The sequence below is a fragment of the Pungitius pungitius genome, chromosome 12 (genome assembly GCF_949316345.1).
Source record: "Pungitius pungitius chromosome 12, fPunPun2.1, whole genome shotgun sequence".
NCBI classification, from domain to species: domain Eukaryota; kingdom Metazoa; phylum Chordata; class Actinopteri; order Perciformes; family Gasterosteidae; genus Pungitius; species Pungitius pungitius.
This window is the reverse complement of record NC_084911.1, coordinates 19,367,683-19,392,298: the sequence shown is the minus strand read 5'-3', so window position 1 is coordinate 19,392,298 and position 24,616 is coordinate 19,367,683. Positions and strand designations below refer to the sequence as shown.

At 47.8% G+C, this 24,616-nt stretch overlaps 4 protein-coding genes across 11 annotated transcripts; all 4 read left to right on the top strand.

Moving 5' to 3' along the window:
* The first annotated feature begins 14 nt into the window (after positions 1 to 14).
* mfsd6l (major facilitator superfamily domain containing 6-like) lies at positions 15 to 3,073 on the top strand. Of its 2 annotated transcripts, XM_037475201.2 has the most exons (3): positions 15 to 270; positions 928 to 2,780; positions 2,871 to 3,073. In XM_037475201.2, exon 2 carries the CDS (start codon positions 944 to 946, stop codon positions 2,768 to 2,770), a length of 1,827 nt encoding a protein of 608 aa, XP_037331098.2. In that variant the 5' UTR covers positions 15 to 270; positions 928 to 943; the 3' UTR covers positions 2,771 to 2,780; positions 2,871 to 3,073. The 2 variants fall into 2 exon arrangements, with proteins under 2 accessions (XP_037331098.2, XP_037331097.2); XM_037475200.2 differs by having other exon boundaries at positions 928 to 3,073.
* Positions 3,074 to 4,331: 1,258 nt separating this feature from the next.
* Positions 4,332 to 10,134, top strand: zgc:171844 (uncharacterized protein LOC100151763 homolog). The gene is made up of 6 exons (XM_037476507.2): positions 4,332 to 4,581; positions 6,490 to 6,610; positions 7,644 to 7,717; positions 8,270 to 8,384; positions 8,968 to 9,038; positions 9,559 to 10,134. The coding sequence occupies exons 1-6, from the start codon at positions 4,503 to 4,505 to the stop codon at positions 9,675 to 9,677; spliced, it is 579 nt and encodes a 192-aa protein (XP_037332404.2). The 5' UTR covers positions 4,332 to 4,502; the 3' UTR covers positions 9,678 to 10,134.
* Positions 10,135 to 13,073: 2,939 nt separating this feature from the next.
* On the top strand, positions 13,074 to 19,664 carry tom1 (target of myb1 membrane trafficking protein). Of its 7 annotated transcripts, none has more exons than XM_037476383.2 (16): positions 13,074 to 13,233; positions 13,842 to 13,926; positions 14,073 to 14,151; positions 14,242 to 14,391; positions 14,493 to 14,627; positions 14,734 to 14,868; positions 15,026 to 15,142; positions 15,316 to 15,446; positions 15,529 to 15,571; positions 15,658 to 15,793; positions 15,897 to 15,960; positions 16,302 to 16,371; positions 16,641 to 16,706; positions 17,079 to 17,141; positions 17,236 to 17,275; positions 18,974 to 19,664. In XM_037476383.2, exons 1-16 carry the CDS (start codon positions 13,182 to 13,184, stop codon positions 19,084 to 19,086), a joined length of 1,479 nt encoding a protein of 492 aa, XP_037332280.1. In that variant the 5' UTR covers positions 13,074 to 13,181; the 3' UTR covers positions 19,087 to 19,664. The 7 variants fall into 7 exon arrangements, with proteins under 7 accessions (XP_037332280.1, XP_037332278.1, XP_037332279.1 ...); XM_037476381.2 differs by having other exon boundaries at positions 15,313 to 15,446; XM_037476382.2 differs by having other exon boundaries at positions 14,731 to 14,868.
* Positions 19,665 to 19,987: 323 nt separating this feature from the next.
* On the top strand, positions 19,988 to 24,486 carry gcat (glycine C-acetyltransferase). Its single transcript, XM_037476388.2, has 9 exons — positions 19,988 to 20,298; positions 20,804 to 20,934; positions 21,063 to 21,164; positions 21,250 to 21,396; positions 21,943 to 22,097; positions 22,369 to 22,451; positions 22,825 to 22,996; positions 23,200 to 23,321; positions 23,773 to 24,486. Exons 1-9 carry the CDS (start codon positions 20,079 to 20,081, stop codon positions 23,922 to 23,924), a joined length of 1,284 nt encoding a protein of 427 aa, XP_037332285.2. The 5' UTR covers positions 19,988 to 20,078; the 3' UTR covers positions 23,925 to 24,486.
* Positions 24,487 to 24,616: the final 130 nt, after the last annotated feature.

Below are 24,616 nucleotides of genomic sequence, written 5' to 3'. Positions count from 1 at the left end.
ACACATGAGTTCAACTTTCTATATATATTTTTTAGTTTGAATTCCAGCTATCTGCGTGTGTGTGTGTGTGTGTGTGTGTGTGCGCGCGCACCGAGGCATCCGCGCCGCTGGGGGGCGCTGTGGTCCCGTTACCGGCCCCGCAGGTGTAACAGGTGGACGCTGCACGCGCCGCAGAAGGCACCGAGACGTGGAAGGAATGACGGAGCTCGAGCGGGGACATCGGTGCTGAAAAAGTTTTAAAAGCGTCCAACGAGCGGAGGAGTTCAAAAGGTAACGTTACGTTCGTCGAACGGTTCGTTTTATTGTCTTACCTTTGGAAGCTGACATCACGTGGCCTCCGCATCCTGATTAGATATTACGTTTAATCCACGTCGACTTAAAAATATAAAGCAAGCCTGCACTTTGAGTCAAACAAAACACTGAATGTTTAGTGCATTTATTGATGTATAAGAGCTGGTTTGTGTCCATGCCGTGTATTAGACTCATGTGTCTTGTACACCGATGGTTACACACACACACACACACAAGTTATTTAAAACACAAATCCCAGCAAAATCAAATGTATTTTTTAATCTACTCTATTTAATCTTTTTTTTTGAGGATTTGGTTTGGGCTTTGGGAATCTCTGCATCCTCATGTTCTGCTTTAACTTTTTTAAGGCAGTTTAAAAGTGTCAATTCAGCAAAGCAAATAGTGAAAAATAACAAAGCGTTATATATATATATATGTACATTACACATGTTCTACGATGGGCACTACTTTTCACTTGTGTTTAACGTTTCAAAGAAGAATTGATGAAATGAAAAATAATTAGCTGGCTAATTGATGAACATTTCAGCCCTCAATAACATCGTCTATTGTATTTAACGCCGGGTATTGATCTCTCTGATGGGCCCGTTGTGTTGTGCTCACTGCATTCTGTCACAGGAGAGGCTTCAAAACCATGAAGAAGAGCAAGCAGATCGACATCGGGCGGGCCCTCGTGCTGGCCGGCGCCTTCCACTTCCTGTGGTCGTGCGCCCGAGCCTGCCTCCTCCCCTTCCTCACCCTGTACTTCAGACAGCTGGGTCTCTCCCCCTCCATGACGGGCGTCGTCATGGGGACCAAGCACCTGGTGTCGCTGACGTGGAGCCCCGTGGCCAGCCTGCTCTCCAGGCACTACAACCAGAGGCGCGTGGCCATACACGGATCCCTGGTGTGCTCGGCGGCGGCGGCCCTGGCGCTGCTGCTCCTCCCGCCGGCGGGTGTGGGCGCGCGGGCCGCCGCCGCCTGCGTCGTGTCCCGCCTGAGCGACGGTCCGACCCCGAGCCCGAGCCCGCAGGGCGACCTGTTCGGCGGGGTCGCCCCCTCCGCAACATCAGCCGGGTCCCCGGCTAAAATCCACACAGCTCCCGCGTCCCGGTCTGGGCTCAATTCCACCGCGCAGCCGCTTTTCGCTACGGAGGCCGCGCTTCCTCATCGCGATGGATCCCCTCCCGGGCTGCCGCCGTGGAACTCATCGGCGGTGGTCAACCACAGTGCCGGAGAACCGGGGGTCCGCGGCTCCTTCACGCCCCGCCCCGAAAACTCTTCGGCACCTTCAGTGAGGAGCAAGAGGTCAAAGGAGCAGCTTGGGGAAAACAACACGGAGGCAGAGGAGAAGGAGAAGGAGAAGGAGAAGGGTTCTGGTTTCCTGGGCAGCCTGAAGAGGATGGACCCTCAGCACCGCCTCTTCCTCCTGATCCTCGTCATCGTGTCGGCGTGGGAGTGGGCGTCCGCCCCTCTGGAGCGGACCGCGGACGACGGCCTGTACGAGTATCTGGACTCGGCCGATGCCTCTGACCGCTACGGCAGCACCGCGCTGTGGGGCCTGCTGGGGGCGGCGGGCGGGGTCGGGGGCTCCGGCCTCCTGGTCGGCCGGCTGAGCTGCCTCGTCGCCGGCGGGTTCCCGCGCGCCGCGGTGCACTTCGTCTGCTACGCCGTCGCGGCCGCCGCGGCCCTCCCCCTGGCGGCCCACCTCCCCTTGTACCTGAACAAGAAGCGAGACCGGACCAACGGGCTCCTCCGAGCCGCGCGGCTGGTGCGCGGCTCCCCGCGCGCGCTGCTCTGCGCCGTCACCGTGCTGCTGGTCGGGGCGGCGGGCTCCGCCGTGGACAACTTTCTGCTGTGGCAGATGCAGGACCACGGCAGCGGCGAGCTGCACATGGGCTTCTCTCTGGCCGCCGCCCTGCTCTCGCAGGCCGCCTTCCCCCTGCTGGCCGGCCGAGCGTCCAGGCTCCTCAGCCCGGGGGGGGTGCTCGCCGTGTCGGCCGCGTGCCTCGGGGCGCAGTGTTTCTACTACTCGTTCCTTTGGGGGCCTTGGGCCGCGGCGCCCGCCCAGGCGCTGAGCTGTTTCAGCGGCGGCGCCCTCTGGTGGGCCGTGGGGCTTCAGTGCGACGACGTGGCCACGCCGGGGGCCGAGAGGAGCGTGAGGAGGCTCTACGGCGCGCTCGCTCAGCTGGGGAGCGCGCTGGGCAGCTTCGCCGGAGGCTTCGCGGCGCAGAGGTGGGGGCTCACGTGGCTGTTCAGAGGAGCGGCGGCGGGTGTGATGGCGTGGTGCGCTCTCCTGCCTCTGCTCCAGTGGAAGGCCCCCCGCCTGCGCAGGATCAACTACTCCCGGCTTTTGGCGGCGGACGCGAGCGAGGCCAGCAACTCCGAGTCTGAGCAGGAGGCGGACTGGCTGGAGAGGGCGATGGTCGACGACAGAAGCAGCAGCAGCCAGCAGCACTACGGGCGGAGGATGAACCGCTGACCCCTGCGGTGTGAGAGCACTCAGGGACGCTTCGGAGAGTTTACATGGAATCATTTTGCGTGGGGATGTGTATGTTCATGGTATGTTCAACTCTCATCAGCTGCACTGAGGATTCATCTCATCACCACAAGCAGAGAGTCTGCTCTACAGCAAACAGGAAGCAGGACTGAGGGCGGGTCGGAGACGGAAAGCTCACGCGTCGTGTCAACAGAAGCACCGAAGCCTCGTCCTCTTGTTGGGTGTAGACTCCACAGGTGTGCACAAGGTGAGGCTGGACTTAAGGACACCCCCCCCCCCCCTTTTTTTTCACCACACCCAGACAGGCTGTTTGTCTACAGCTGAAGTCCCTGCCGTGCTCCTCTGTGTTTGTGCCTTACTTTGGACTGCGTGAAGGAGCTCAGAACATTGTACGGTTCTGGTTTCATGGAGCTGTGAGCGGACGTCTTTTCTGAATCAAAGTTAGAAAATGTTTTGCATAATCTGCATTTCAAAGTGATTCTTTTTTTTCTGAACATACCCAGATTAGAAATGTAAAATGTGAATGGGATGAGTCATTTTCATTTCTCCCCAGAGTGCCTGTGTGTCTTTGAAAGTCTTCCACCTGTTACAGACATGAGTGCTGTGAAGAGAAAACTGTATTCATGCCAAAAAGACTCTGCACCTCTTGGAGGAGCAGAAGCTCCCTCTTCACCTTCACTGCAAATCATCGGCCAAAATAAATGTTGATGATCTGAATCACGTGGTTGCAGAGAAATGCCTTCAGACTCCCAGCTCACCTGCTTTGGGTGTCGACTCTGTGTCTTTGAATGTTCCTTTTCACTGATCAGGCAGTGAGCGGGACGCTGCTACCTCCCTCCTCCACCCCCGCACATCTGGAGGGGGCCCCTATAATGTGATGGTTAGAGAGCAGCAGACCGTTGGAAAGGCAGATGTTTGTTTTATCGAAACCTTTTAGAATCTAGAATTCTACAAGTTGACCTTAATTCACTTGTGACAGCTTGGTGTTCTTCACATGCAGCGGTAGAATGTCTCAAATACTCTACTTATTACTTGTTTATGAACTCAAGGATTCCCATTTGGTAATTTACCAACTCCATCTCAAAAGAAGACATTATTAGTCCACTATGTGTGTCTGGTATCTTTAGGTACTTTTGAAACTGACTCTAACAAAAACTGAATTAATAGTGTTCCAGGTAATTCAGGGGCCTTCCTTTTCTCTAAATGCGTGATTCTCACACAGCGGCTCCACAAGCATGATGAGCTCAAAGAATATGATGCACTGCTGTAGATTAAACTAGCAAACCGTGTATTTGGGACTAACCACATCTACAGCAGTGCAACATGCACATTAATGCAGAAGTGGTATTTCGCCTAATATCAAATATATAAACACTTACTGGAAGAATGTTACACCTCTCTCACTTTTAATTGTGTTAATACTTTGCTTCAGTAAAGGATCTGAATACCTTTCTCACCACTGCTTAAGCATCATTCTGCTTCTCTTTAGTAGCGTGTTGTCCTGCGGCTCTGCCTGCAGGTGGCGCCCTGCAGCGGACCGCCACCCATATGTTGGACGCTATATTCCCTCACACGTTACAGCAGCGCTGCATGGACTCCGTCCTTTCCTCCTACTTTCTTTTTTTTCTGGCTTTACCGATATTTGTTGGATTTTTCTGCAAAGAGTGAACAGAAAAAGCCGGGCAGCTATTTCTTTTTCTTTTTTTGTACCATAATGGGAAGCGAGGGAAAACCCTCCAAGCAGTACGGCTCTTTGGAGGAGACGTCGGTGGACGCAGCGATGGAGAAATCAAGTGAGCTTTAAGTACAGTCTTTTGGATGCATTTTGCTTGTGTTGGCGTGTGAAGTAATTGGAATCAAAGACATATAGATAATGATAAAACAAGAATAATAGTGAAAAACACCAATAGTCCAAAATACAGATATTCAGTTTACTGTCACAAACATCAAACAAAGATCAAGCTTGTCATTCTCCTAAACTGAAACAAGATACGTAAATAACAATATGTTCATTAATAATCCAGATATCTGCAGATAATTGTTATGACAACATCAAATCAGTTGATCTGATCTGCTTTTATCGTTCATTTTAATTCATTTCTAGCTGTAGAGTCACAATGTTGTTGCACTGCAGAGGAATTCAACATCTAGTAATGAATGAAAAATGTACTTTCCTTCTTGTTTTTTGCCACATAATGAACAACAAATTAGAAATTTGTTTTCCAAGAAAATACCTTCTTAAAAATATCTGTTTTGCGGTTTCTTTTTGGTGATTTTAAGTCTCTTCGTGGTTCCTTTGTGTCTCTTCCAGGGACGTTTTCTTGGTGATGGGCCCTGACACACAAAGGCTGACATTCATTTTATTTTCTTGCTTTCTAGTACAGAACCTGTACCACAACCTTGCCTTTAAGGTTGTGACAGTTACTACACCTGTATTCTACTGAAATGATACACAAGCTTCAAGAGGAAATAGTAAACAATATAAACTGCATTTACACACACCTGCTTTAACGAGTAGATCAAGACCGTCGGTATAAAAATGATTTTGACTTATTTCCCAGAGGCTGTCGGGGGGGGGGGTGTTTGTGTGTGTGTGTGTGTGTGTGTGTGTGTGTGTGTGTGTGTGTGTGTGTGTGTGTGTGTGTGTGTGTGTGTGTGTGTGTGTGTGTGTGTGTGTGTGTGTGTGTGTGTGTGTGTGTGTGCGCGCGCGTGAATAGAGTTGGTTTGTTTTGAGCCTTGTCCCCAGTGATCCGCTCCGTGTGTGTTTTATGTCCCTTCACACAAGGTCAGGTAATTAAAAGCTAACCCGAGCTCCGCTGGATGACTCATCGCTCCTGGTGAGGAGTGGGAGGCTGCAGGGGGGGGGGGGGGGGGGCAGTGCAGTGCAGCTATTCACGGATGCTTGAAATATTCCGGAGGGACAGGGGCTCCTCAACAGAGCTGATGAATTGGAGCCAGAGCACTCTAAAAGTTTAAAGCTCAATTAGGATCTTTTCAGGTGTTACCGCTCAATATTTACTTGAAGCGTTTCCTGAGTCGGTTTCCTTGAGAACAGAGACAGGTGGTTAATTGGACATAATGAGCCCAATAAAATAATCCAATTCATCCTTTTAGGTGCCACGGAAAGATGGACAGGTACAGTGATGATTTTTAATCTCGGCCTTTCTTCAATTAAAGCAACCTTTCTTCCCTTCCTTTGCATTTGAGTGACAGCTGAGGGCATTGACACCACTCTGACCTCTGTTTTCCAAATGTGAAGCTCCAGCCTGGCGAGCTTAGCTTAGCACACAGAGGGGCTCCCTCCAAAGGTAAACAAGCAGAGTAAAATGTGGTATACACTACAGCTCCAGAGGTGCTGGCCGACACTCTTCTTCATGCTAAAACAGCCACCTGCATGCATCTTCTCACTCAGCAAGAAAGCGGTGGAGGTAACTGTCATCCTCAATTTCAAATCATTTCACAATAGATTTCTGGATTTTTACATTACAGGTGATTAAGCTGATGCTTTTATCCAAAGCGACCTACAATATGTGCATTTCAACCATAGGGATACAAACCCAGAAGAACAAGAAAGAATGAGCTTCCCTTTGGTGCTTGTGTCACTTTTTTTTGATGATGGCAGTCACAAAGACACAAGACCATGAGTACCAACTATGATAAGAAGCCAATAACCTTTGATTTTGGTCTTGTCTGTCTTCCAGCAGAGGACGTCATTTCGATGGCTGACTCCACAATAACGATGGAGGACATCGAAGGAGAGCTGGGCAAAATTGAGCGCATTAGAGACATCCTGGTACGGAGGGAATCGGAGCTGAGATACATGTAGGACCTGCTTCTTCCACCTTCAATTTCAGACTGAACAAAGCCATAAAACCATGTTGTTTTTTTAAGGGATTGGATACTGACACACGCCGGTGACATTTGACCCCAGATGATAATACTCACTACACCAACACATACCGTGCAGGGATTTGAATACCCCCAGATTCTGTTAGCAGACGGAGTGCTGACTTAACATGGAACCCATTCAAGAGGACCTGCTATGAGCAAGTCGAATGTTTGCCTTTTTTTATGATAAAAAATGACACATTCGCAGTTTAATTCATAAAATACCAGTATGAAGAAAAAGGGGAACTGAAATACTTCTAACTGTGTAATTAGGTAAATCACAGACAATACATGATGAGGAAGTAGCATGTTCCAATTAAATGCTACTGCATTCAACTGTATGTATTTAGTTAAAAGAGAAAGTGTGCGGTTTGTAACGCAGCTTCCATTTCTCATGTCAGGTTGGCTATCTACAGTTTGCCTGATTCCGTGTAAATTCAGGACACCTTCTTCTTCTACTACAGACATCATTTAGTCTTTGCTTGTCATCACCAGAGTGAGTCACCTGATAAACATCCTGCTGAACTACTCCGAAGGGAAACGAGTTCTATGAAACCAAAAGCTCACAGCACGTATTTATCTCACAGACATTTCCCCTCCCATCCCTTTTACACACACACACACACACACACACACACACACCCCCGGCCCCTGGTTTGATGTCTGTGCTTTCAGAGTCAGACGGTGAAATGAGATGTGATGATGTCAGGTGTGATTCAGGGCAGCGGGGCGGCGTTGTTCCACTTGATGGACTCACGGACGTCGCTGGAGTCCCGTGTTTCACGCGGATGCTTTTGATGTCTAGTAGGAAGGAAATTGGGTTGCTGTTGTTATGTAAAATCCATTCCATGTTTTGAAAGCTTGTTGACTGGAAGAAAAGAAAAGATAATTTGATGTCTGGTTCAATAACCTTTTTTCATACCTGCTTTCCTGCAAATACACAGTGATTTGTTTTTGTTCTCCTCAGGATGGATGACATCCAGCTCTGCAAAGAAATCACACGACTGAAGACAGAGCTGCAGGAACTTGTCTCTATTTCAGGTTAATCAAAACGCGTTTTATTTAATAGGAGTGCATTTTCCTTCCGCTTATTATTATGATAATCTTACTAAAATGACTAGCAGTCCCTTCTGTAATGGGACGGCTCAGAGCGGCCTGGTCGAAAACTAAATCATAAGTCACCTTCATATCACAATGATGTCATTCTCCACTTGAAGTTTGATGTTATTGATCATACATTAAATGTAATGGAATACATTATGTGGAGCTTTTCATGCTGTGGTCTCAGATACAAATATTCCTGGGAAAAGTGAAATACGGAAGTGTAATTGTTTTACTCATAGGTACTATGAGGAGAAGCACCGGTCATGACACTTCTCCCATTGGAGTGAAGAGACTCAAGTCAAGCCGCAGACATGGCCATGGACTCTATTAATGTAGTGTGTATAACATTGTCTATGTGGTTTACTTTCGTGAGCGTGGTGACCAAAAGACACATTTCCCCCCTGGTGGGCGATGACAATCTATTGTATCCTAATTCAATAAGTTGAATTGCATTCTATTTTATAATTGTATCACGCGAATGTCCAACAGACAACGGCAAGTCCAAGGAGGACAGGGAGAGGGAGGAGGACCTGCTGCAGCAGATCAACAAGCTGGTGGAGACCAGAGACTTCCTTGTGGACGACGTGGAGTTCGAGAGGCTGAGGTGAGACTATCAAATCATTGGAGTGAATCTAATCTAATCTAACGCTATCTTCACCATTAGCTTTTAGCATGCTAACTAGTCTTCTCCTAAAAACAGTTAGCAATACCTTACTCAATACTCAAAAACAAACTGACAGCAGTCATTTTAAATGTCTTACTGGTGCACGTATTGTCTGATTGACGTGGGTCTGTTCGTATAATGCTCAGTCTCTTTGTGTTTGGTGCCTCTTTATATATATCTGCTTGTGGTGCCAAATTAGCTGTCACCTCTGGCAGGCGCTGATGTGACAGGATCTGCTTGAGTGACATTTTGATTGGTCTTAGAAGGGTTTCGGGGAAGTGAGACGCCATCTCTCCCCTGTCATTATTCAATGATGAAAATAGATTGAGGGCCACGTTGTTTGCACACGCAGCTGCGCATCCACGCCGTGCACAGCTAGATCAAACCTCCTCCTGAGGATTTGTCAGTCTGTCGCCTTGGTTTCTCCCCCAAATGGAGCCAAGAGATATTTAACATGATTGAGAAAATTTCCGAAGCCCATACCTGACACCTGAAACAAACAGCGCCATATTCTCCTCCACAGGGAACAAGAGGAAGACAGAGAAATGGCCACATTCTTACAGTCCAAATTTCCCAAGACGTTGGCTGCAAAAGGTGAGTCCCACCAAAAAGACACAATTGTGCACCTGTTTCCAATCAGAAGCTGTCTTTGACTCACGAGGATAAAGTCATTGGGTGCAAAGACTTCTGGTAGTTCACCTGTAATCCTTGCACCAGCTGTGTGGTCCAACCAAGGATGGATAATCCTAAAACAGCAGTTTAGCTTAAACTGGCTAAAGCTACGCTCAACAGCAGGTTAGCTTAGCATGACAAATGGGAACAGCGGTAACCCGACACGCACATCTGAAAGCCGCGTCGCATGTTAAATACAGCGGGTTGTGTGACAAACTATTTCTCAAATCGGACCAGTTGCCGGGGCAACCTGCGAGGGCCGTGGCCGGTGGTCGGACTACGGCGGAGCCAGGCTAGCTGGTTCCCCCCCGTTTCCTGTCATTGTGCTAAACTAAGCGAACACGTGAGATTGGCATCTAAGAAGTCTATTCGCCTTTTCAGCAAAGTGATATAACGTGAAGTAAAGGTGCGGGTTCACCACCGCATCTTCTTGTTCCATCAGGTGCTTTGCACGATCACACGATGGTGTCCGGAGCCCAGCAGAAGGCCGCGCCCTTTTTCACAAAAACTGGACTTACACTACTGAAGGACTGCTGCGGCCTCACCTGCTCCATCATGTGACACCACCTGGAGGAGAACAGTGTGCACATGTGAGCTTCCCAGTGCTGTCATGTGTGTATTGTATGACCTGCAGTCACCCTAATGTGCATACAACAATATTATTCTTATTATACCGGGTTTTTTAAAAACATACAATGTGATTTTCTGGATTTATTTTAGATTCTGTCACTCAGAGTTGAGAGTACCAATGATAAAAAGTAGACTCCCACGTGCTTTGAAAGTGGGAAAACCAGCAAAACCAGCAGTGTATCAAATACTTCCCACTGTATATTATGTGATGTGGAACAATGGAAAACTGCATGTTTGTACTGCAGAAGAGAAGCTTCCTGGCTCTTAGGTATTGTGATGCTTCATGTCCAAATAAGGTAATTAGATAATATTATGGCTATTTATATTGTGATGTATTCAATGCTGTAAGAGTAAAAGTCACTGGGAACAAATTACACTGTGTTGCTTTGATGTTGAAACCAAAGTCCAGATGGTTTCAGTCCCCATAACTCAGCTGCCTACCTTCACCTCTCATACACAGGCAATAACACACACTGCAGCGACAGATGAGTCACACAGTGGACTAAGCAGCAGTGCCCCCCCCCCACCCAACCCGCCCCATGCTGCCTTTAAATTGTTTATAGAACATCTTGTGTAGATATGGCTGGTACACATGTGTTCCCCTTTTGTGTAGTAGTGCCTTTCATGTTGAATAATGCACAGGGCCTGCTGCACATTGTGCGCTGCAGTCCTTCCCTGTAGTTATGTGGCGTTTGGAGGTTTCATCCCTCCGGCCGTCGCAGCTGGCTGCAGATTAACAGACCTGCAACGCTTCTCTGCTGTATTTAATTAGCAGGCTGAGCAGACTAATCAGGGGGCCACACACTGTGAATGTAGGCAAGTTACTGCCAACCCACCCTAATTGGATGCTTCTGGGGAAAAGCCGCTTGCTCTCGTTCGCAGAGTACGGCTGAGACGGAAAACCTGCTCGGCCAATTAAATAGTTTGTGCTTTTTATCTCACTTTTCTTTATTCAGCTTGCACCTTTGACATTTTGTGAAAGCGTTGAATGATGGCCGGCTCGGTGTCGGAGCGTGAACTCGGTGGTGCTGTACATGCCCCCCCAGCAGTGGGTAGGGACACGGGAGGAGAGCGTTTTGGGTGAGTTCATGGGAGCTCTGAGAGGGAGGAAAAACTGGGAGGGATAAAAGGTTTGAATGGTGGGGGAAACTGCAAATGGGAAAAATGGGAAATGCACACAAGTTCACCCATTTGATGTGAAGTCTTACATAGCAAGTTATGTCATATATTATAAATGTGTTATGGCTTGCATAGACAGTTGGATTAAACTCAAGTCAAAAGCAATTTCAAAGCCAGGAGCCACTATGCCAATACCTGTCACATTTAGATATTTGGGAGGATTAGAAAAGTGCAGTGCCTGAATAACTGAATAACTCAAACGAAAATAGTTTACATATTGAAGACATGCAGGGATTTTTAAAGGTCACATTCAGCATGTGTCTCAGCTGAGGACTGTGGTTCAATCTCTTTCTGCAGAAGAAATGAAAAAGACTTCTGAACTGCACAGAGTCTGTTTACGTTTCCAGTGGGTCTTTTCATCACATTGACAGTGATGACGTCATGTCTTTGACATTCAAACCTATTGGATGAACATACTGACAGCACTGGGAATTGTTGTGTTTATGTATCTCTGAAACTCTGATCAGTATCAAGATCTATATAATTATTATTATTATAATTATTATTACTATTATAGGATGTGGCGTTTTGCAGCTTTGCCTTTGAATGCATCACACCGTGCAGAGGTTCATACTGTTACTCTTAATACAGGGCCAACATGACTTATTAAAACCTCCAAATATTAATAATGGCAATAAATATAGATCCCATCGGCATTTCTACTAATATATTATCTTAATTATTGATTGGTTATTTTTCTCTATAAAGTAGCACAGGGAACCGCTGCAGCACCGTGCAGCAGCATCACTGCACTGTATGCAAAGACCACAGGGTCTCCACGTTCCTGCAAGAAGATCTATCAGCGGACTCTAACAGACGTTGGATGAGGCCAAGGAAAACGACACACTTCTCTTGATGTGAGAGAAACCGCCTGGATTTGTGGCTGCGCTGTGATCTAGCCACATACGCCTATTTTTTAATGGCCAGAGTTGTATCAGAACTACTGGTAGAAACAGAGAGGTGGGTACAAACTTTATTCTATGACGCTGACTCTGTGAGTCACTGTCTGAGTCACACATCTTGGCCATGGTCAAACAAGTGTTAAAAAGCAGCCTAGTTTCTGTAATTTGCTGTTAGTACTCTGGAGGGAGACAACTTCCACTCAGACAAGACGATTTGCTGACTGTAAATACTACTAATAACATGCCTGTTGTCCCCAACAACAGTTTCCGATGCTGGAGTTACCCTCGCCCTGCTTGTTTTAGTTTAAACACCTTCTCATTTAGGAATACGGCATATACTAGCACACGCAATAATGAACTGTTGAAGAAGCAAGGACAAACCAGTGAGCACAAAGTAATCTGAAGGACAGTCGGTGCCTGACGGGCAGAAATCATGAGGCTGCATTGCGCTGCTCGCCCTTCTGAGATATGAAATCAAACAGTGCACTCGTGTGGCAGAGACCCACATCACCGCGACGCACACCTTGGGAACATTTGCAAGATCATTTTATTTTCCCGTGAAGCTTGACAGTTCAGTCTTAAAAGTAGCAGTTTGTTTGATCAAAGTTGAGCTTTGAGGATGTTTTATACAGACCATGTGACATGGTTCCAGAAGAAGCAGTGACTGAGTGAACTGTCACGACCTTGTTTGTTTAAATGTTAATTTACTGCCAAATGGGCACTCGTTTTGGATATAAAGTTCAGTTGTACTGATAGAACTATTGATTCTGTTATAATAATGTAAGACCGTAGATAAATTATAAGAAATAGGACTGTGATGATGACACAGGGTCACTCATTGCCTGTGAAAGAGGCAAACGAAAGGAATGCGTTCAAGTATTCCCTCCGTGAAATCCCAAACATACCTCGTTACCATGCCTAATCTCTAAATATGTGTTGTCATTTAGGCCATCATATGTGCACCGTAGGTAGGTTTGAATAAAAGTACATGATACATGAATTTGGGCTGATTGCACATGACCTGTGTTATTATTCGTGGTAAAGCATGACGTCATGTGTAGAGCAGCAGAATCGTTGTTATCACGTTGATATGAAGGCCAGAACAGTGTTAGCTTCGGGGGTTAGTTGCAGAGAGACCCTTTTTTTTAGCGTAATTAAAGCGTGGCAGCAGTTGTAGTGTCCTCCCGGGTGGTGTTCCACTACACCGCCCGTCTGACGTAAGCGGGCCGCTGTCGCTTTAAATCGTGACGTAGCTGAGCTGGTGCCCTGCTGTGTTGTGTGAGCAGCAGTCTGCGGGAGAAAGCGGGGCTCGTCGCTGCATACGGCTCGGCCCGGGGCCCTCACCGCCCTCACCATGGAGTTTTTAATGGGGAATCCGTTCAGCACGCCGGTGGGACAGCGAGTCGGTGAGCTGCTTAATGTCGCCCGCGAGTCGTGGGGTTTTTTTTGTATTAACGAAATCCTTTAATGTCGGTCTCAGCCACCTTTACCACTGTCATTACGCCGCCGGCACGAGCATCTCTGGCGAGCCGCGCCTACCTTTCTTCTCATCCTAGTTTGCGTTGTTTTATTGCGTAAGATACTACGTATAAAATGTCAATACATTAGCATGATTTAAAAAAAGATAAATTAATTAGGGTAGACCGGTCCAACGGGTTACGGGTTGAGTGACGCGTCCGCTGAGAGAGGGTTTGACAGGGGCGGGATTTAGGTGCTGCGAGGCTCGACGTGATTGGTTGTTCTTTGTGTCCGTCTTCAACCTGCCAATAGCTGGGCTAGACGAAAAGTGGCCCAGAGCCTCCTGACCCAAATTGAATGCACGTTCAACTGTAGCTTGGTGACTGCACAAGTGTGATCACTCAGGGATGTAAATTAGGAAATGAATAGATAAGCAAATTAAACAATATTAGAGACCGCGTTATTTATATTACAAACTGTGCAGTAAATTGTTTGAAATTTTGAATCTTCAGTTTTCATATTATTTAACATTGTATTTATTGTTTTATTTTCACAGAGAGTGCAACAGGCTCCAGCCTGCCATCAGAAGACTGGGCCCTCAACATGGAGATCTGTGACATGATCAACAGCTCTGAGGACGGGTGTGTGTGTGTGTGTGTGTGTGTGTGTGTGTGTGTGTGTGTGTGTGTGTGTACGTGTGTGTCTTTTTATCTACTGTCCGCATCAGGAACAAACACATCCTCTGGAGGTCACACGCCACTGACTGTTCCACATGTTGTGATTACAGAGCCAAGGACGCAGTCAGAGCCTTAAAGAAAAGGATCATGGGGAACAGGAACTTTAAGGAGGTCATGCTGGCGCTCACTGTGAGTGTCGCTCCCTTGCCGCCCTCATGCTCTTTGTGTTTCCACCCCCTTTGAGTTCTCTGGCTGTAATGCGTCTCCGTCCCGCCTCAGGTCCTGGAGACGTGCGTGAAGAACTGCGGTTACAAGTTTCACATCCTGGTGACCACGCGGGACTTTGTCGAAGGCGTTCTGGTCCGCTCGATCATCCCGAAAAACAACCCTCCGTTGATTCTGCATGACAGAGTGCTCAGCATTGTACAGGTAAAGCATACACACTAATAATAACCTCACCACGTGTGGCACTGCGGCAGGAAAAGAGAATCTGATGTCTGACGGTAATTAGTGGTTGTCACTCGTTTAAGGCGTGGGCCGATGCCTTTCGTAGCTCGCCTGACCTGACTGGCGTGGTGTCCGTGTACGAAGACCTGCGCAGGAAGGGACTCGAGTTCCCCGTGACCGAGCTGGACGGCTACGCGCCCATCCAGGCCCCCCAGAAGGTACGAGCGGTGGCGCCGCCTTCGCTCACAGCTCTTTGGGTTCTACCTGCAGTCTCCTGGTGATGTTCTTTTCTTTGGGGGTCATTTCTTTGCATCTGCCTAGCAGCCTTCTCCTGGGAACGGGCCCTCTGTCGCTACCCTGCCCTCCGCGCTGCTCCCCTCCAAACCTCCGCTCATCCCCCCGCTGACTTCACAGCTAAAACTGGCCCTGGAGGGGAACAATGCATTCACATCTGTCCAGGTGATGGCCGTTCTGCGGCTGTTTTTACCACTTCAGTGGCTTCAGAACGCCACTCTTTTGCTGTTTCACACTGTATCCCTTCGGCCTGCAGCCCTTCATAAATCGATACACGCCTTTTTAGCTGTGCTTATTCGGGGGAATGTCATTGATCTCCCAGGTGAAACAGCTGAAGACGGAGCTGGGAGTGGTGCGAAGCAACCTGACTATGATGTCGGACATGATGACTCAGCTGGACCCCGTCACGGTAAAAGAAGCAGACATGGAGCTGCTGGAGGTAAAAGAAACAATAACAGCTTCTAAACATGACTCATTTCCTTCCAGTCTCTTAGAGCAACGGTGCCTTACCCTTAACTGATCTCCCACTTTATACGTTCTGTGTTGCATCTGCCCCCCCGCCCCCGTCACACCCCCACCCACACATTCTTTGTCTGATTGTGTCATTAGCAGTTATACACAGTATGTAAGGAAATGCAGGACAGAATTGTGAAGGTGGTCCCCAGGCTGAGTGAGGAGAAGCTGATCGAGGAGCTGCTGGCAGCGAACGATGAGATAAACAGCGCCTTCACCCGCTACCACAGGTTCACCATCCAAGCATTCACTGTTTTAGGATTGGCTTGTTTCAACAGGTTGAGTTTTACCATTTCGCTGTGACGTTCACAGGTTTGAGAGGCGAATACCAAACAGTCAAAGCGCAGCAGAGAAGGTAAATACCACATCGGTAATATTGTTTTGGGTGTTTTTCTAGCGTGACAGCGGGTGAGTCACCGACTTTCCCTTTTTGTCCCTCAGAGTCAAACATACGTCAACCTCACCGACTTCGATCTGACACCCGAGTCTGTCAGCCAATCAGGAGTCCCGTCCGTTACCAACAGCTCATTCAGCCTGTCAAAAGCTGACAGTTTTTCCAGTCAGATGGCGAGACTTAGTAAGTATGGTAATAGTCTTGAATGTGTGAGCGTTGTGCACATGTTCACTGTGTGCCTCCATTTATCCTTTACAGCGTTAACCTCTCGCTGTCCCTCCTGCAGGTACATCCGAGTCCGATGACGCGCTATCGCAGAATATAAATATCTCAACTCGACAAAGGCCGAGGTAAAGAGAGACTGTTGACCTTTGAGAGTTCCCAATGAGGCTGAAGATAATGAATGAAGTTGAGATAGCAATTTACAGTGAAATGAATAGTAAACGTTAGCTAAAAGTAATACATATTCATTGAATTGTTAACTTGATCTACTGTACTTAACTAGAGGCTCTGTGAATAACACAGCAGGTTCTCCTCATCCGTTATGTTAAAATCATGTGATGTTACAGAGCGGTCGTAGAACCCTGAAACTCTGCAATGTCTTTTGCAAATATGTTGATTTTCCTCTTGGAGCTTAATTGCCAAACGCTTAGCTCACATGGCAGCTGAAGGTGTAAATCTTGTGTTTCAGTGAGCTGAGTGAGGTGGCAGAGGACGGCCCGGCTGAGGCTCAGGACAGCAGGCTACGCAGCGCTGTGGCGGTGAGCAAAGATCAGCTTTCACGCGCGCTATAGGGTCAATCCCCACATCCGTCGGCTCATAGGGTTTTCTTGTCTGCGACGTGACCTTTTTGATGGAAAAAGATTCCGTGTGGGAATTTCTGGTTTTGCTTCAGAAACGTTTCTAGCTTATCGGGATGTCTGGATGTTCACGGAAATCTTCCGCTCATGAGAATCTCGCCGGTTGAGTAAATGTGTGATTTTTGTCTCGCTAACTGCTTTCCTCCTGAATGGACTCTCTGTGCGTGAAGGACGGCAGCCCGGCCTCCACCCGCAGCGCCTCGCCAAAGTTAGATTGGATGATTAAGAGGGGAATGGTGCGTCTTGGTCCCGCTGTCACATGATCATTCACCTCCTCCACGCCCTCCGTTGCTCGCTCTTGTCATGCGGTTGTGATTTGACTTTTTGCCGTGGTCTGGATTGCTTTTATATGGGTCACTTTTCAATGGTTTGGTTGTTGAGGTGAAGTCCAATGGTTTGCACGTTTTTTTTAATGTTTTGAAGAATAGTCCCACCCATCAGAAGGCATGACGTCGTCTCTGTTGCACTTTCCTGTCATGCCGTGTAGATGTCATGCTTTCCTTGTTCTTGTTCCTTCTGTATTACATGTTTGCGACGGGAGTGGCTTGGTAGTTTAGTTTCACCTTCGTGTTTCTGCTCTAACCGCCGTGTTCTGGCTTCTTCCTCAGATTCCTATCAACCAGTCGACCGTAATGGATGACATTGAGAAATGGTTGGAGCTGGACAACGAGGTAAATTGCTCCGTTCCTACCTTTAATCCAAATGAGTAGAGTCAATATCGGCTTTTATTTGATGTATCCATAACATTGTTTGTGTGTGACACAGTATGACGACCTTGAGGATGCAGACGGTGTGACCAGTGAAGGTAAGCGGTCCTCACTTTACACCCCCCTCCTCCCCTTTAAAAAAAAGAGTGATATCATTGGGCATCCGTGAACACCTACAGTGAACAGTAGTTTTTTTAATTTTTTATTATTTTTATTTCATCATTAATTATACAGGCATTTCTTACTCTTTTCTGACTCATGGTGAGGCGCCACAAATCCCTCCCTGACCATGAAAAATCTGGGTGCGTCACTGATTGCGTCACATCGGGTTTTCCCGATGTCTGCCTGTTCTTTTAACTACTCCCTCAGCCTTGAAGATTCTCTCTTTATCCTCCACCCCCCCCCCCCCCCCCCCCACACACACACACACACACCTCCTCTGAGCTAATTCCCCAGCTGACCTCCACACATGGGCCTTGTGGCCTACTGCTCTCGGGTCTTATCCTTATCCTTCCCATTAGCAACTTATACTGGGAGGCCACACTTGTACGTAAGACTCTAACAACCGGTCTAATTCCTCCATCTACTTAAGCTGATGTTGCACTTATCCCGCCGTGAGGACGGAACCTGCTCTTCTCTCTGAACTGGAAATGCTTGGAAACACATTTACAGAGGAGTCAGTACTTTGAGTATGGTAATGTAGAGATGATTATAAATATGACTGCACGGTGGAACACAGAGACAATTATTCGTTTGAGTGACTGCTGTCACAAAAAAAGGTCAAACCTGCTTTCGATCTTCTGGCCAAGGCCCTTTGCGTCCAGTAGAGCCCCCTTTATGCCTATGGTTACTACTACAGGCATGAGGTCAACCTTTGCACACGCTTGTGCTCACCAACGGTCATACTAACACTTCTGTCTACACGTCCTAACGGTTCTAACTAACATTTTCAATACCATCACTTTGTTTTTCTAGATGTCACAGACCTGGGAACCGAGCCGGCAGAATACATTTATCTAACTTAGTGTTGTCCCAACCATGGAGGGCGTGGACCTGATACTTGTCCTGATACTGTCTTTTTGGGCTGTTTGTTTGTGGTTGGTCTTTTAGGGGGAAGTCGCTGGTCTTCCTTCCAGTGTTTGTTTTCTCTCTCTCGAGGCGTAATACTCTTTCCGGCTTCATGGTAACTGCGTTGGATCAGAGAGATCATTGACCATTGGCAGCGTCATGGCGACCAGGCTGGTGGCGAGGCTTTGAGGAGTGATTCCCGTCTTATTCCACCTGTACTGCATCTCCTTCAAAGCACTTTCGCCCGTTTATTGGGGAACGTGCTAATTTTGTGCTGAATTGACTGGCTACATATTTTTCCGTTCTGTACAATAACGTCTTATTTCAACAAACCACTTATATCTGTTACACATTTGACCCGTAGGTGGCAGTATGGTTTGGACATGGCACACCTCTCAGACCTGTTCAGCACAGCTGTGCAGTTTTTGAGGTCAAAAGATGGCTTATTGTTAGTGCTGGGCAAAGATAAAACCGCCCAATGTTCCAATAAAATGAAATACATTCATGTGCCCAGCCCTACTTATTATTGATTTATTGTGTAACGGGACAAATCTAAGTAACTATAATAATGAGTTACAGGTTGGTTTAAGCCAAAGTTGTTGTTTTTTCATCACTGCCGCTATAAAACAGTACTCCTGCACCACATCATCCTTCAATCTTCCATTGATTGATCCATACTTTAGACAATGTATGAAGTCACATCCAATCCTGCTTCCTTCCCTCTGCAGAGTTTGACAAGTTCTTGGCAGGGAGAGCACAAGCAGCTGAGCGTCTTCCGTCGCTGAGAGCGTCCTCGCAGGACGCAAACCACTCGCAGTCTTCCGCTACACCAGGAACCTGACGAACTAACAGGACTCGCACCGCTTCCGCCACCGGCTGAGAAAAAGACATTTCCACCTGGGGACGGGGTGAAAGGCACATGGGAATTACAGCTCATCTGAAGAAGAATGTCATAGCTGTGTACACTGCTCTTCACTGGGGAGCAAGCGTGCTTTTTAAGTGATACATGTATTGTTGTTTTATGAAGGGGGGGGGGGGGAGGTTCGTACTTGACATTGTTATGAGGGTTTGTCCATGTGTGGAACGCACACATTTGCACATTTTCTATGGTTACATTCCTGCTGTTGAAAGAAAGATGGGGGTATTGTTACTGAAGGCAACTTTTTCAAAAGATATGTACTATATTGCGGTTATATATAAATATATATTGCTGAAAAAATGATAATGGATTAAGGAAAGCGCTCCTATCGAAGTAGCAAACACTGTTAGCTTGTGTGTAAGTGAAGCTTGGCTGTTAAATAATTAAATAATTTGAATCTTTGGTGATGTTTTTTTCACATCAAACATGCCCTTGTGAAGATGTTTTAACCGAAGAAGCAGTCGTGACAAACTGTTGTCATATTAAACTTAACCTATTAACCTGGAAGTCTGGCTGTTTTCATTCGTTAAAGATCAGATTTGCAGGTACATGTTTGTAATGGCTGCCGGTTGCCATGGTGCCGCCGTGTTGCTTCTATACCGCGTGACTCCGTCTACGTTCGTTTTACAATTAGTGAAAAGGTGAAGATGTTTTGATAAGAAACGATTGGAAATGAAGTCAAACACAGCAGTTCACATCAGGCAACACGTTGCTGCTCCCTGAACTCTGATTGGACAGAACTCACCGCCCTCGAACTTGCCCTGGTCTCTGATTGGCCCGCCTCACATACGCCTCTGGCTTTTTTTTAATTTTTTTTTTTTACGTGACGCCGCCACGTTTCGCGTTCCGTTCGGTCCCCTTCCCGAAACTCTTGACACCCCCCAAACACACACACACACACACCTCGCACGGCCATGTCGCTCGGAAGGGTCGCCCGTCGCTTGGTGGAGCCGGCACGCGGCGCGCTGCGGCCCTCGGCCTCGGCCCTCCACCGGACGTACTCCGCCGTGGCCGAAGCCAGAGCGGTGCTGCAGGGCGAGCTCGAGGGCATCCGGTCCGCGGGGACGTGGAAAGCGGAGAGGATCATCACGTCAAAGCAGGGACCTCGAATCAACGTGGACGGCAGCAGCGGCGGTGGGTGGTAATAGTAATAGTGTGTATAAATAACGCGATGGCAATGTGACCCGAGGGTCCGCGAACGCACCACGCGGCCCACGGGCTCTCGTGACGTTGAGCTCGTCATATTCATCCAAACGTTAGACCAACTTTAAAATAAACGAGTCACTACGCGTAAAATAATACATAGTTCAACCTCCAACTAATCAGGATAATTCTGAGATCAAAGATATTTTAAACTGTTTTTTGACATAAACAGAGGGCTAATGTGAACTTTACTGTCCAGTTCCACTGAATTGTGACTCGTAGGCATTACGCATGTGTGCAAGTGACTCAGTCCATCCATCCAATGCAATGTCATTTCTCCTCCTTTGTTCTGATGGCCTCATTGTCCCTTTCCTTTGTGCCAATAAACCAAACACAGACAGTTAGTCTCCTGCGGGGTTTGACTTGCTTTCTTTGGTTGTTATTTGCACCAAATGATCTCCTGCTCTTCATCTGATCCCACCCCGTCTCTCTCAAGGCATATTGAACTTCTGCGCCAACAACTACCTGGGACTGTCCAGTCACCCGGAGGTGGTGCAGGCCGGGATCGACGCTCTGAAGACGCACGGTGCCGGACTGAGCTCCGTCCGGTTCATCTGTGGCACACAGGTACCACGCCACTCCATCGGCACATTGACAGTGGGGTGAAAGGAAACGTGATCAACGTGGCTTCAAAGCAGCTCAACACCCCCCCCCCCCCCCCCCTGGCGGTTAAAGCGCTCGCTCTGGGTTCACAGGACCTACACAAAGATCTGGAGCAGAAGCTGGCGGAGTTCCACGAGAGGGAGGACTGCATCCTCTACGCCAGCTGCTTCGATGCAAACGCCGGACTGTTTGAGGTACGTCGCGCTTCAGGAGGCGCCGTCTGTGCTGCAGAGAAAGATCCCTCCCGTAAAGTATTCTGCTGGTCTCCCTACACGCAAGGTTCTGTTGGGCCCAGATGACGCGGTGCTTTCCGATGAGCTGAACCACGCCTCCATCATCGATGGGATCCGACTGTGTCGCGCAAAGAGGCTGCGCTACAAGCACATGGACATCGGAGATCTGGAGAACAAGCTCAAAGAGTCCCAGGTGTGTTCTGCGCAGTCATACACCGCCATATTTAAACATGTTAGGAGTCTGTTTTGATAGATTTAGTTATAAATCGTGATTTCCTACATAGTACATTAGCTGAAACCTAATAGAAACTTAAGTTTACTCTTTTGATATATAATGACATTGTGTTTGAATTATACGGAACAGAATTGCATTGTACATGAAATGGTACATTTCCTTCAAAAATTCACTATTGACACAACTCATTTTTTTAAGAGACGCTTTTGAATCCACTAAACGGCTCCGTCCACCTTCAACAGGCTTCTTCAACCAACTCGTGGAACTAATGTTACCATGGTAACCTAGCTATGACATGTGCCAGCCACTGTTTCCCCTTAGAAGCCCACGGGCCCGTTCAAGGTCTTCCATCATGTTTATTCCTTTGAATAAGTCACATCACATCTTTATTCGGGGGGGGGGGGGCGTCCACACATAAGTCAGTCTCGTGTCCTTTAGACATCAAAGCCAGGTTCCTGAGGGGGTGAGGGCTGCTTCAATGAGTGGTGGTTTTGTCCTCCTCAGTCATCTCGCATGCGCCTGGTGGTCACAGACGGAGTCTTCTCCATGGACGGAGACGTGGCCCCGTTGTCAGAAATCTGTGACCTGGCTGAGCAGTACGGCGCCATGGTGTTCATCGACGAATGCCACGCCACCGGATTCCTGGGGCCCCGAGGCCGGTGGGTGAGGTCCCCATGCAGAGTTCAGAGGATTGGGCCACGCTGGGTGTTTTCTAAGATGACAATCCGCAAAAAGTGTTTCATATTACTGCTTTATTTCAGCATGTTAGTGTGATATCAAGATGCCGTCTCTTTGAATCGCTCTTGATACAACAAAATCATGCAATCAAGAGGAACGTAGCATGGAAGTAAAAACACACATCTTCATGTGTAGGCATTATTGTTCGTAGAGGGGCTGAACTAATGTAACTGTGTTCTTTGGGATCTGCAGAGGAACGGACGAGCTCCTGGGAGTGATGGACCGAGTGGACATTGTTAACTCCACCCTGGGCAAAGCGCTGGGTGGAGCAGCTGGTAAGTCTTTATCTCCTCTAGGGTTGCAAAGGGGCGGAACATTTTCAGGAAAGTTTCAGGGGAACTGAAATGTAGACCCTGCAGGCCTCCGCTGTGTTTCTTTCTCGTGAACGGGATTTCTCAGGAAGGCCTAGACTCAACCTGGAGGCCTACAGATAACAAGAAGGGGTTTACAGGGTTTATGGCAGTGGGCCGGCACCCAGCAGAGACTCCTTTTTAAGAAATAGCAGTAGTCTACAGAGCCAAGCAAGCTGTTTCCTCCTAGCGGCCTCTACGCTGAGCTTACCTCCCCCTGGATGTCAACTTATATTTAGTATACGTAGAGGAGATTTGTATCACTCTTAATAGCAAACTCTCTTTTTTTCTCCCTCAGGTGGTTACACAGTCGGCCCGAAGCCCCTCATCGAGCTGCTGAGGCAGCGCTCGCGGCCGTACCTGTTCTCCAACTCCCTCCCCCCCCCGGTGGTGGCCTGTGCCACGCGGGCAGTGGAGCTGCTGCTCGCCTCCAACGAGATTTCACAGAGCATGGTGGCCAAAACCATGAGGTGGGGGGTTTTTGTGGGTTGTGTATGTTTTTGGGTGACCTTCTTGTGAAGCTCACTTGCTTGTCAGAGACGTACTACATTCGCTCTGTGATCCTGACAGTTACAAAACAATACACAATATATACAATATAAAATAGTTTGAAGTGCAGTCCACAACATTAACATTTTTACTTTTTTTTTGTTTATCTGTGCTGTGCATCCAGGTTCAGGAGCAAGATGACTCAGGCCGGCTTCACCATCTCGGGGTCAGCTCACCCCATCTGTCCCGTGATGCTGGGCGACGCCCGGCTGGCCTCCCTGATGGCCGATGACATGCTGAAGCTGGGTGAGGGGGCGTTGAAAAATCTCCCAAAAAAATAATAGTTTCAAGTCATTCTGAGAAAATCCTGAGAATTCTGACATTCAGAATTTAAATTGTGAGAGCGAAGAAAAGATCAAGACGGAAACTTTTTCCTCCTTTTGTAGCACTTTCACAAACTCGCTGTCATCTCCTCTTCTCCCTGAGAATATCTCTCCCTTAAGTCCTTCTCCTAACCGCTTTTTACTTTGCAAGCTCTCCCAGGAACTGAGCTGCTTTTCACCGGGATCCCGTCTTCTTTTTGAAAAAGTATCATAAGTAAAAAAGACCTTTTGTCAATACAACTAGTAAATGATTAGCAGTAGCAAATTGCATTAAGACAATGGAAGGTCACAGCTACAGCAGAGTGTCTGAGGACACGATGCCCCCCCCCCCCCTCCACCCCCCTCCCTGACTACCACGCGTCTCGCCTCCACAGGGGTGTACGTGATCGGATTCTCCTTCCCCGTCGTACCCAAGGGCAAGGCCAGGATCCGCGTTCAGATTTCAGCGGCGCACACGGACGCAGACATCGACCACTGCGTGGACGCTTTCATCCAGACGGGCAGGAAGCACGGCGTCGTCCCCTGAGCGGCGCCGCAGCGGCCCGGGTACCGGACAGGGTCCAGTGGGTCGCTGCGTTGTGCCGCCTGTGACTCGAGGCCTCGGAATGATGTCGATGGAATAATAGTTACGTTTGTAGGTCAGCAGAGGTGTTATTTGTGTTTCCTTGATTGAAGCACCTGCGTGTGAAGGTTTTTGCATCATAAGAATTACTTGGCAATAGATGGGTTTATTTGGGGGAGTTTATTCATTTAATTGATTGTGTTTTTAATGATCAAAAGGAGAACACATTTGAGAATGAAACCAGGAATGAACCTGACCCCTTTGTTTATGCTTTCTAATGAGGGAAATGATTTAAGGAGTGAAGGATGTTATGATGTGGCCTTACAGGGATATATAATGTCGGAGCACCCAAATGTCACACTGCACATGAGCGCCGCTTTGGCTTTTTTTCCCTTCAGAAGATGCAACAACTGGTGCAAACTGATTATGAACACATTAAAGTCTGCTTTCTCTCTAATGTTTTTTTGGCGTATTGTCCCTTCACTTTAACGTTTGAGCTTCAATAAAGTAGAGGTTTTTGTCTTTACTCGCCTCAATCTGTTTGATTTTGCCGCTTTTAATCAATCTTGGCTTTTGAAGCCCTTCCAGGGAAATACATCTGAGAATGAACACTACAGGGAAGCACCTCTGACTCTCCTGTGGTAGTTTAAGGAACT

What these genes read in the sequence shown, in the direction of transcription:
- mfsd6l (XM_037475201.2), top strand. Translation starts at nt 944, where the DNA reads ATGAAGAAGAGCAAGCAGATCGACATCGGGCGGGCCCTCGTGCTGGCC.
- zgc:171844 (XM_037476507.2), top strand. Translation starts at nt 4,503, where the DNA reads ATGGGAAGCGAGGGAAAACCCTCCAAGCAGTACGGCTCTTTGGAGGAG. An exon ending in CGCAGCGATGGAGAAATCAA is followed by an intron (nt 4,582 to 6,489) that starts GTGAGCTTTAAG and finishes TCTGTCTTCCAG; the next exon opens with CAGAGGACGTCATTTCGATG. An exon ending in GAATCGGAGCTGAGATACAT is followed by an intron (nt 6,611 to 7,643) that starts GTAGGACCTGCT and finishes TGTTCTCCTCAG; the next exon opens with GATGGATGACATCCAGCTCT.
- tom1 (XM_037476379.2), top strand. Translation starts at nt 13,182, where the DNA reads ATGGAGTTTTTAATGGGGAATCCGTTCAGCACGCCGGTGGGACAGCGA. An exon ending in AGGTCATGCTGGCGCTCACT is followed by an intron (nt 14,152 to 14,241) that starts GTGAGTGTCGCT and finishes GTCCCGCCTCAG; the next exon opens with GTCCTGGAGACGTGCGTGAA. An exon ending in GGATGATTAAGAGGGGAATG is followed by an intron (nt 16,707 to 17,078) that starts GTGCGTCTTGGT and finishes CTTCTTCCTCAG; the next exon opens with ATTCCTATCAACCAGTCGAC.
- gcat (XM_037476388.2), top strand. Translation starts at nt 20,079, where the DNA reads ATGTCGCTCGGAAGGGTCGCCCGTCGCTTGGTGGAGCCGGCACGCGGC. An exon ending in CGTGGACGGCAGCAGCGGCG is followed by an intron (nt 20,299 to 20,803) that starts GTGGGTGGTAAT and finishes GTCTCTCTCAAG; the next exon opens with GCATATTGAACTTCTGCGCC. An exon ending in TTCCTGGGGCCCCGAGGCCG is followed by an intron (nt 22,098 to 22,368) that starts GTGGGTGAGGTC and finishes TGGGATCTGCAG; the next exon opens with AGGAACGGACGAGCTCCTGG.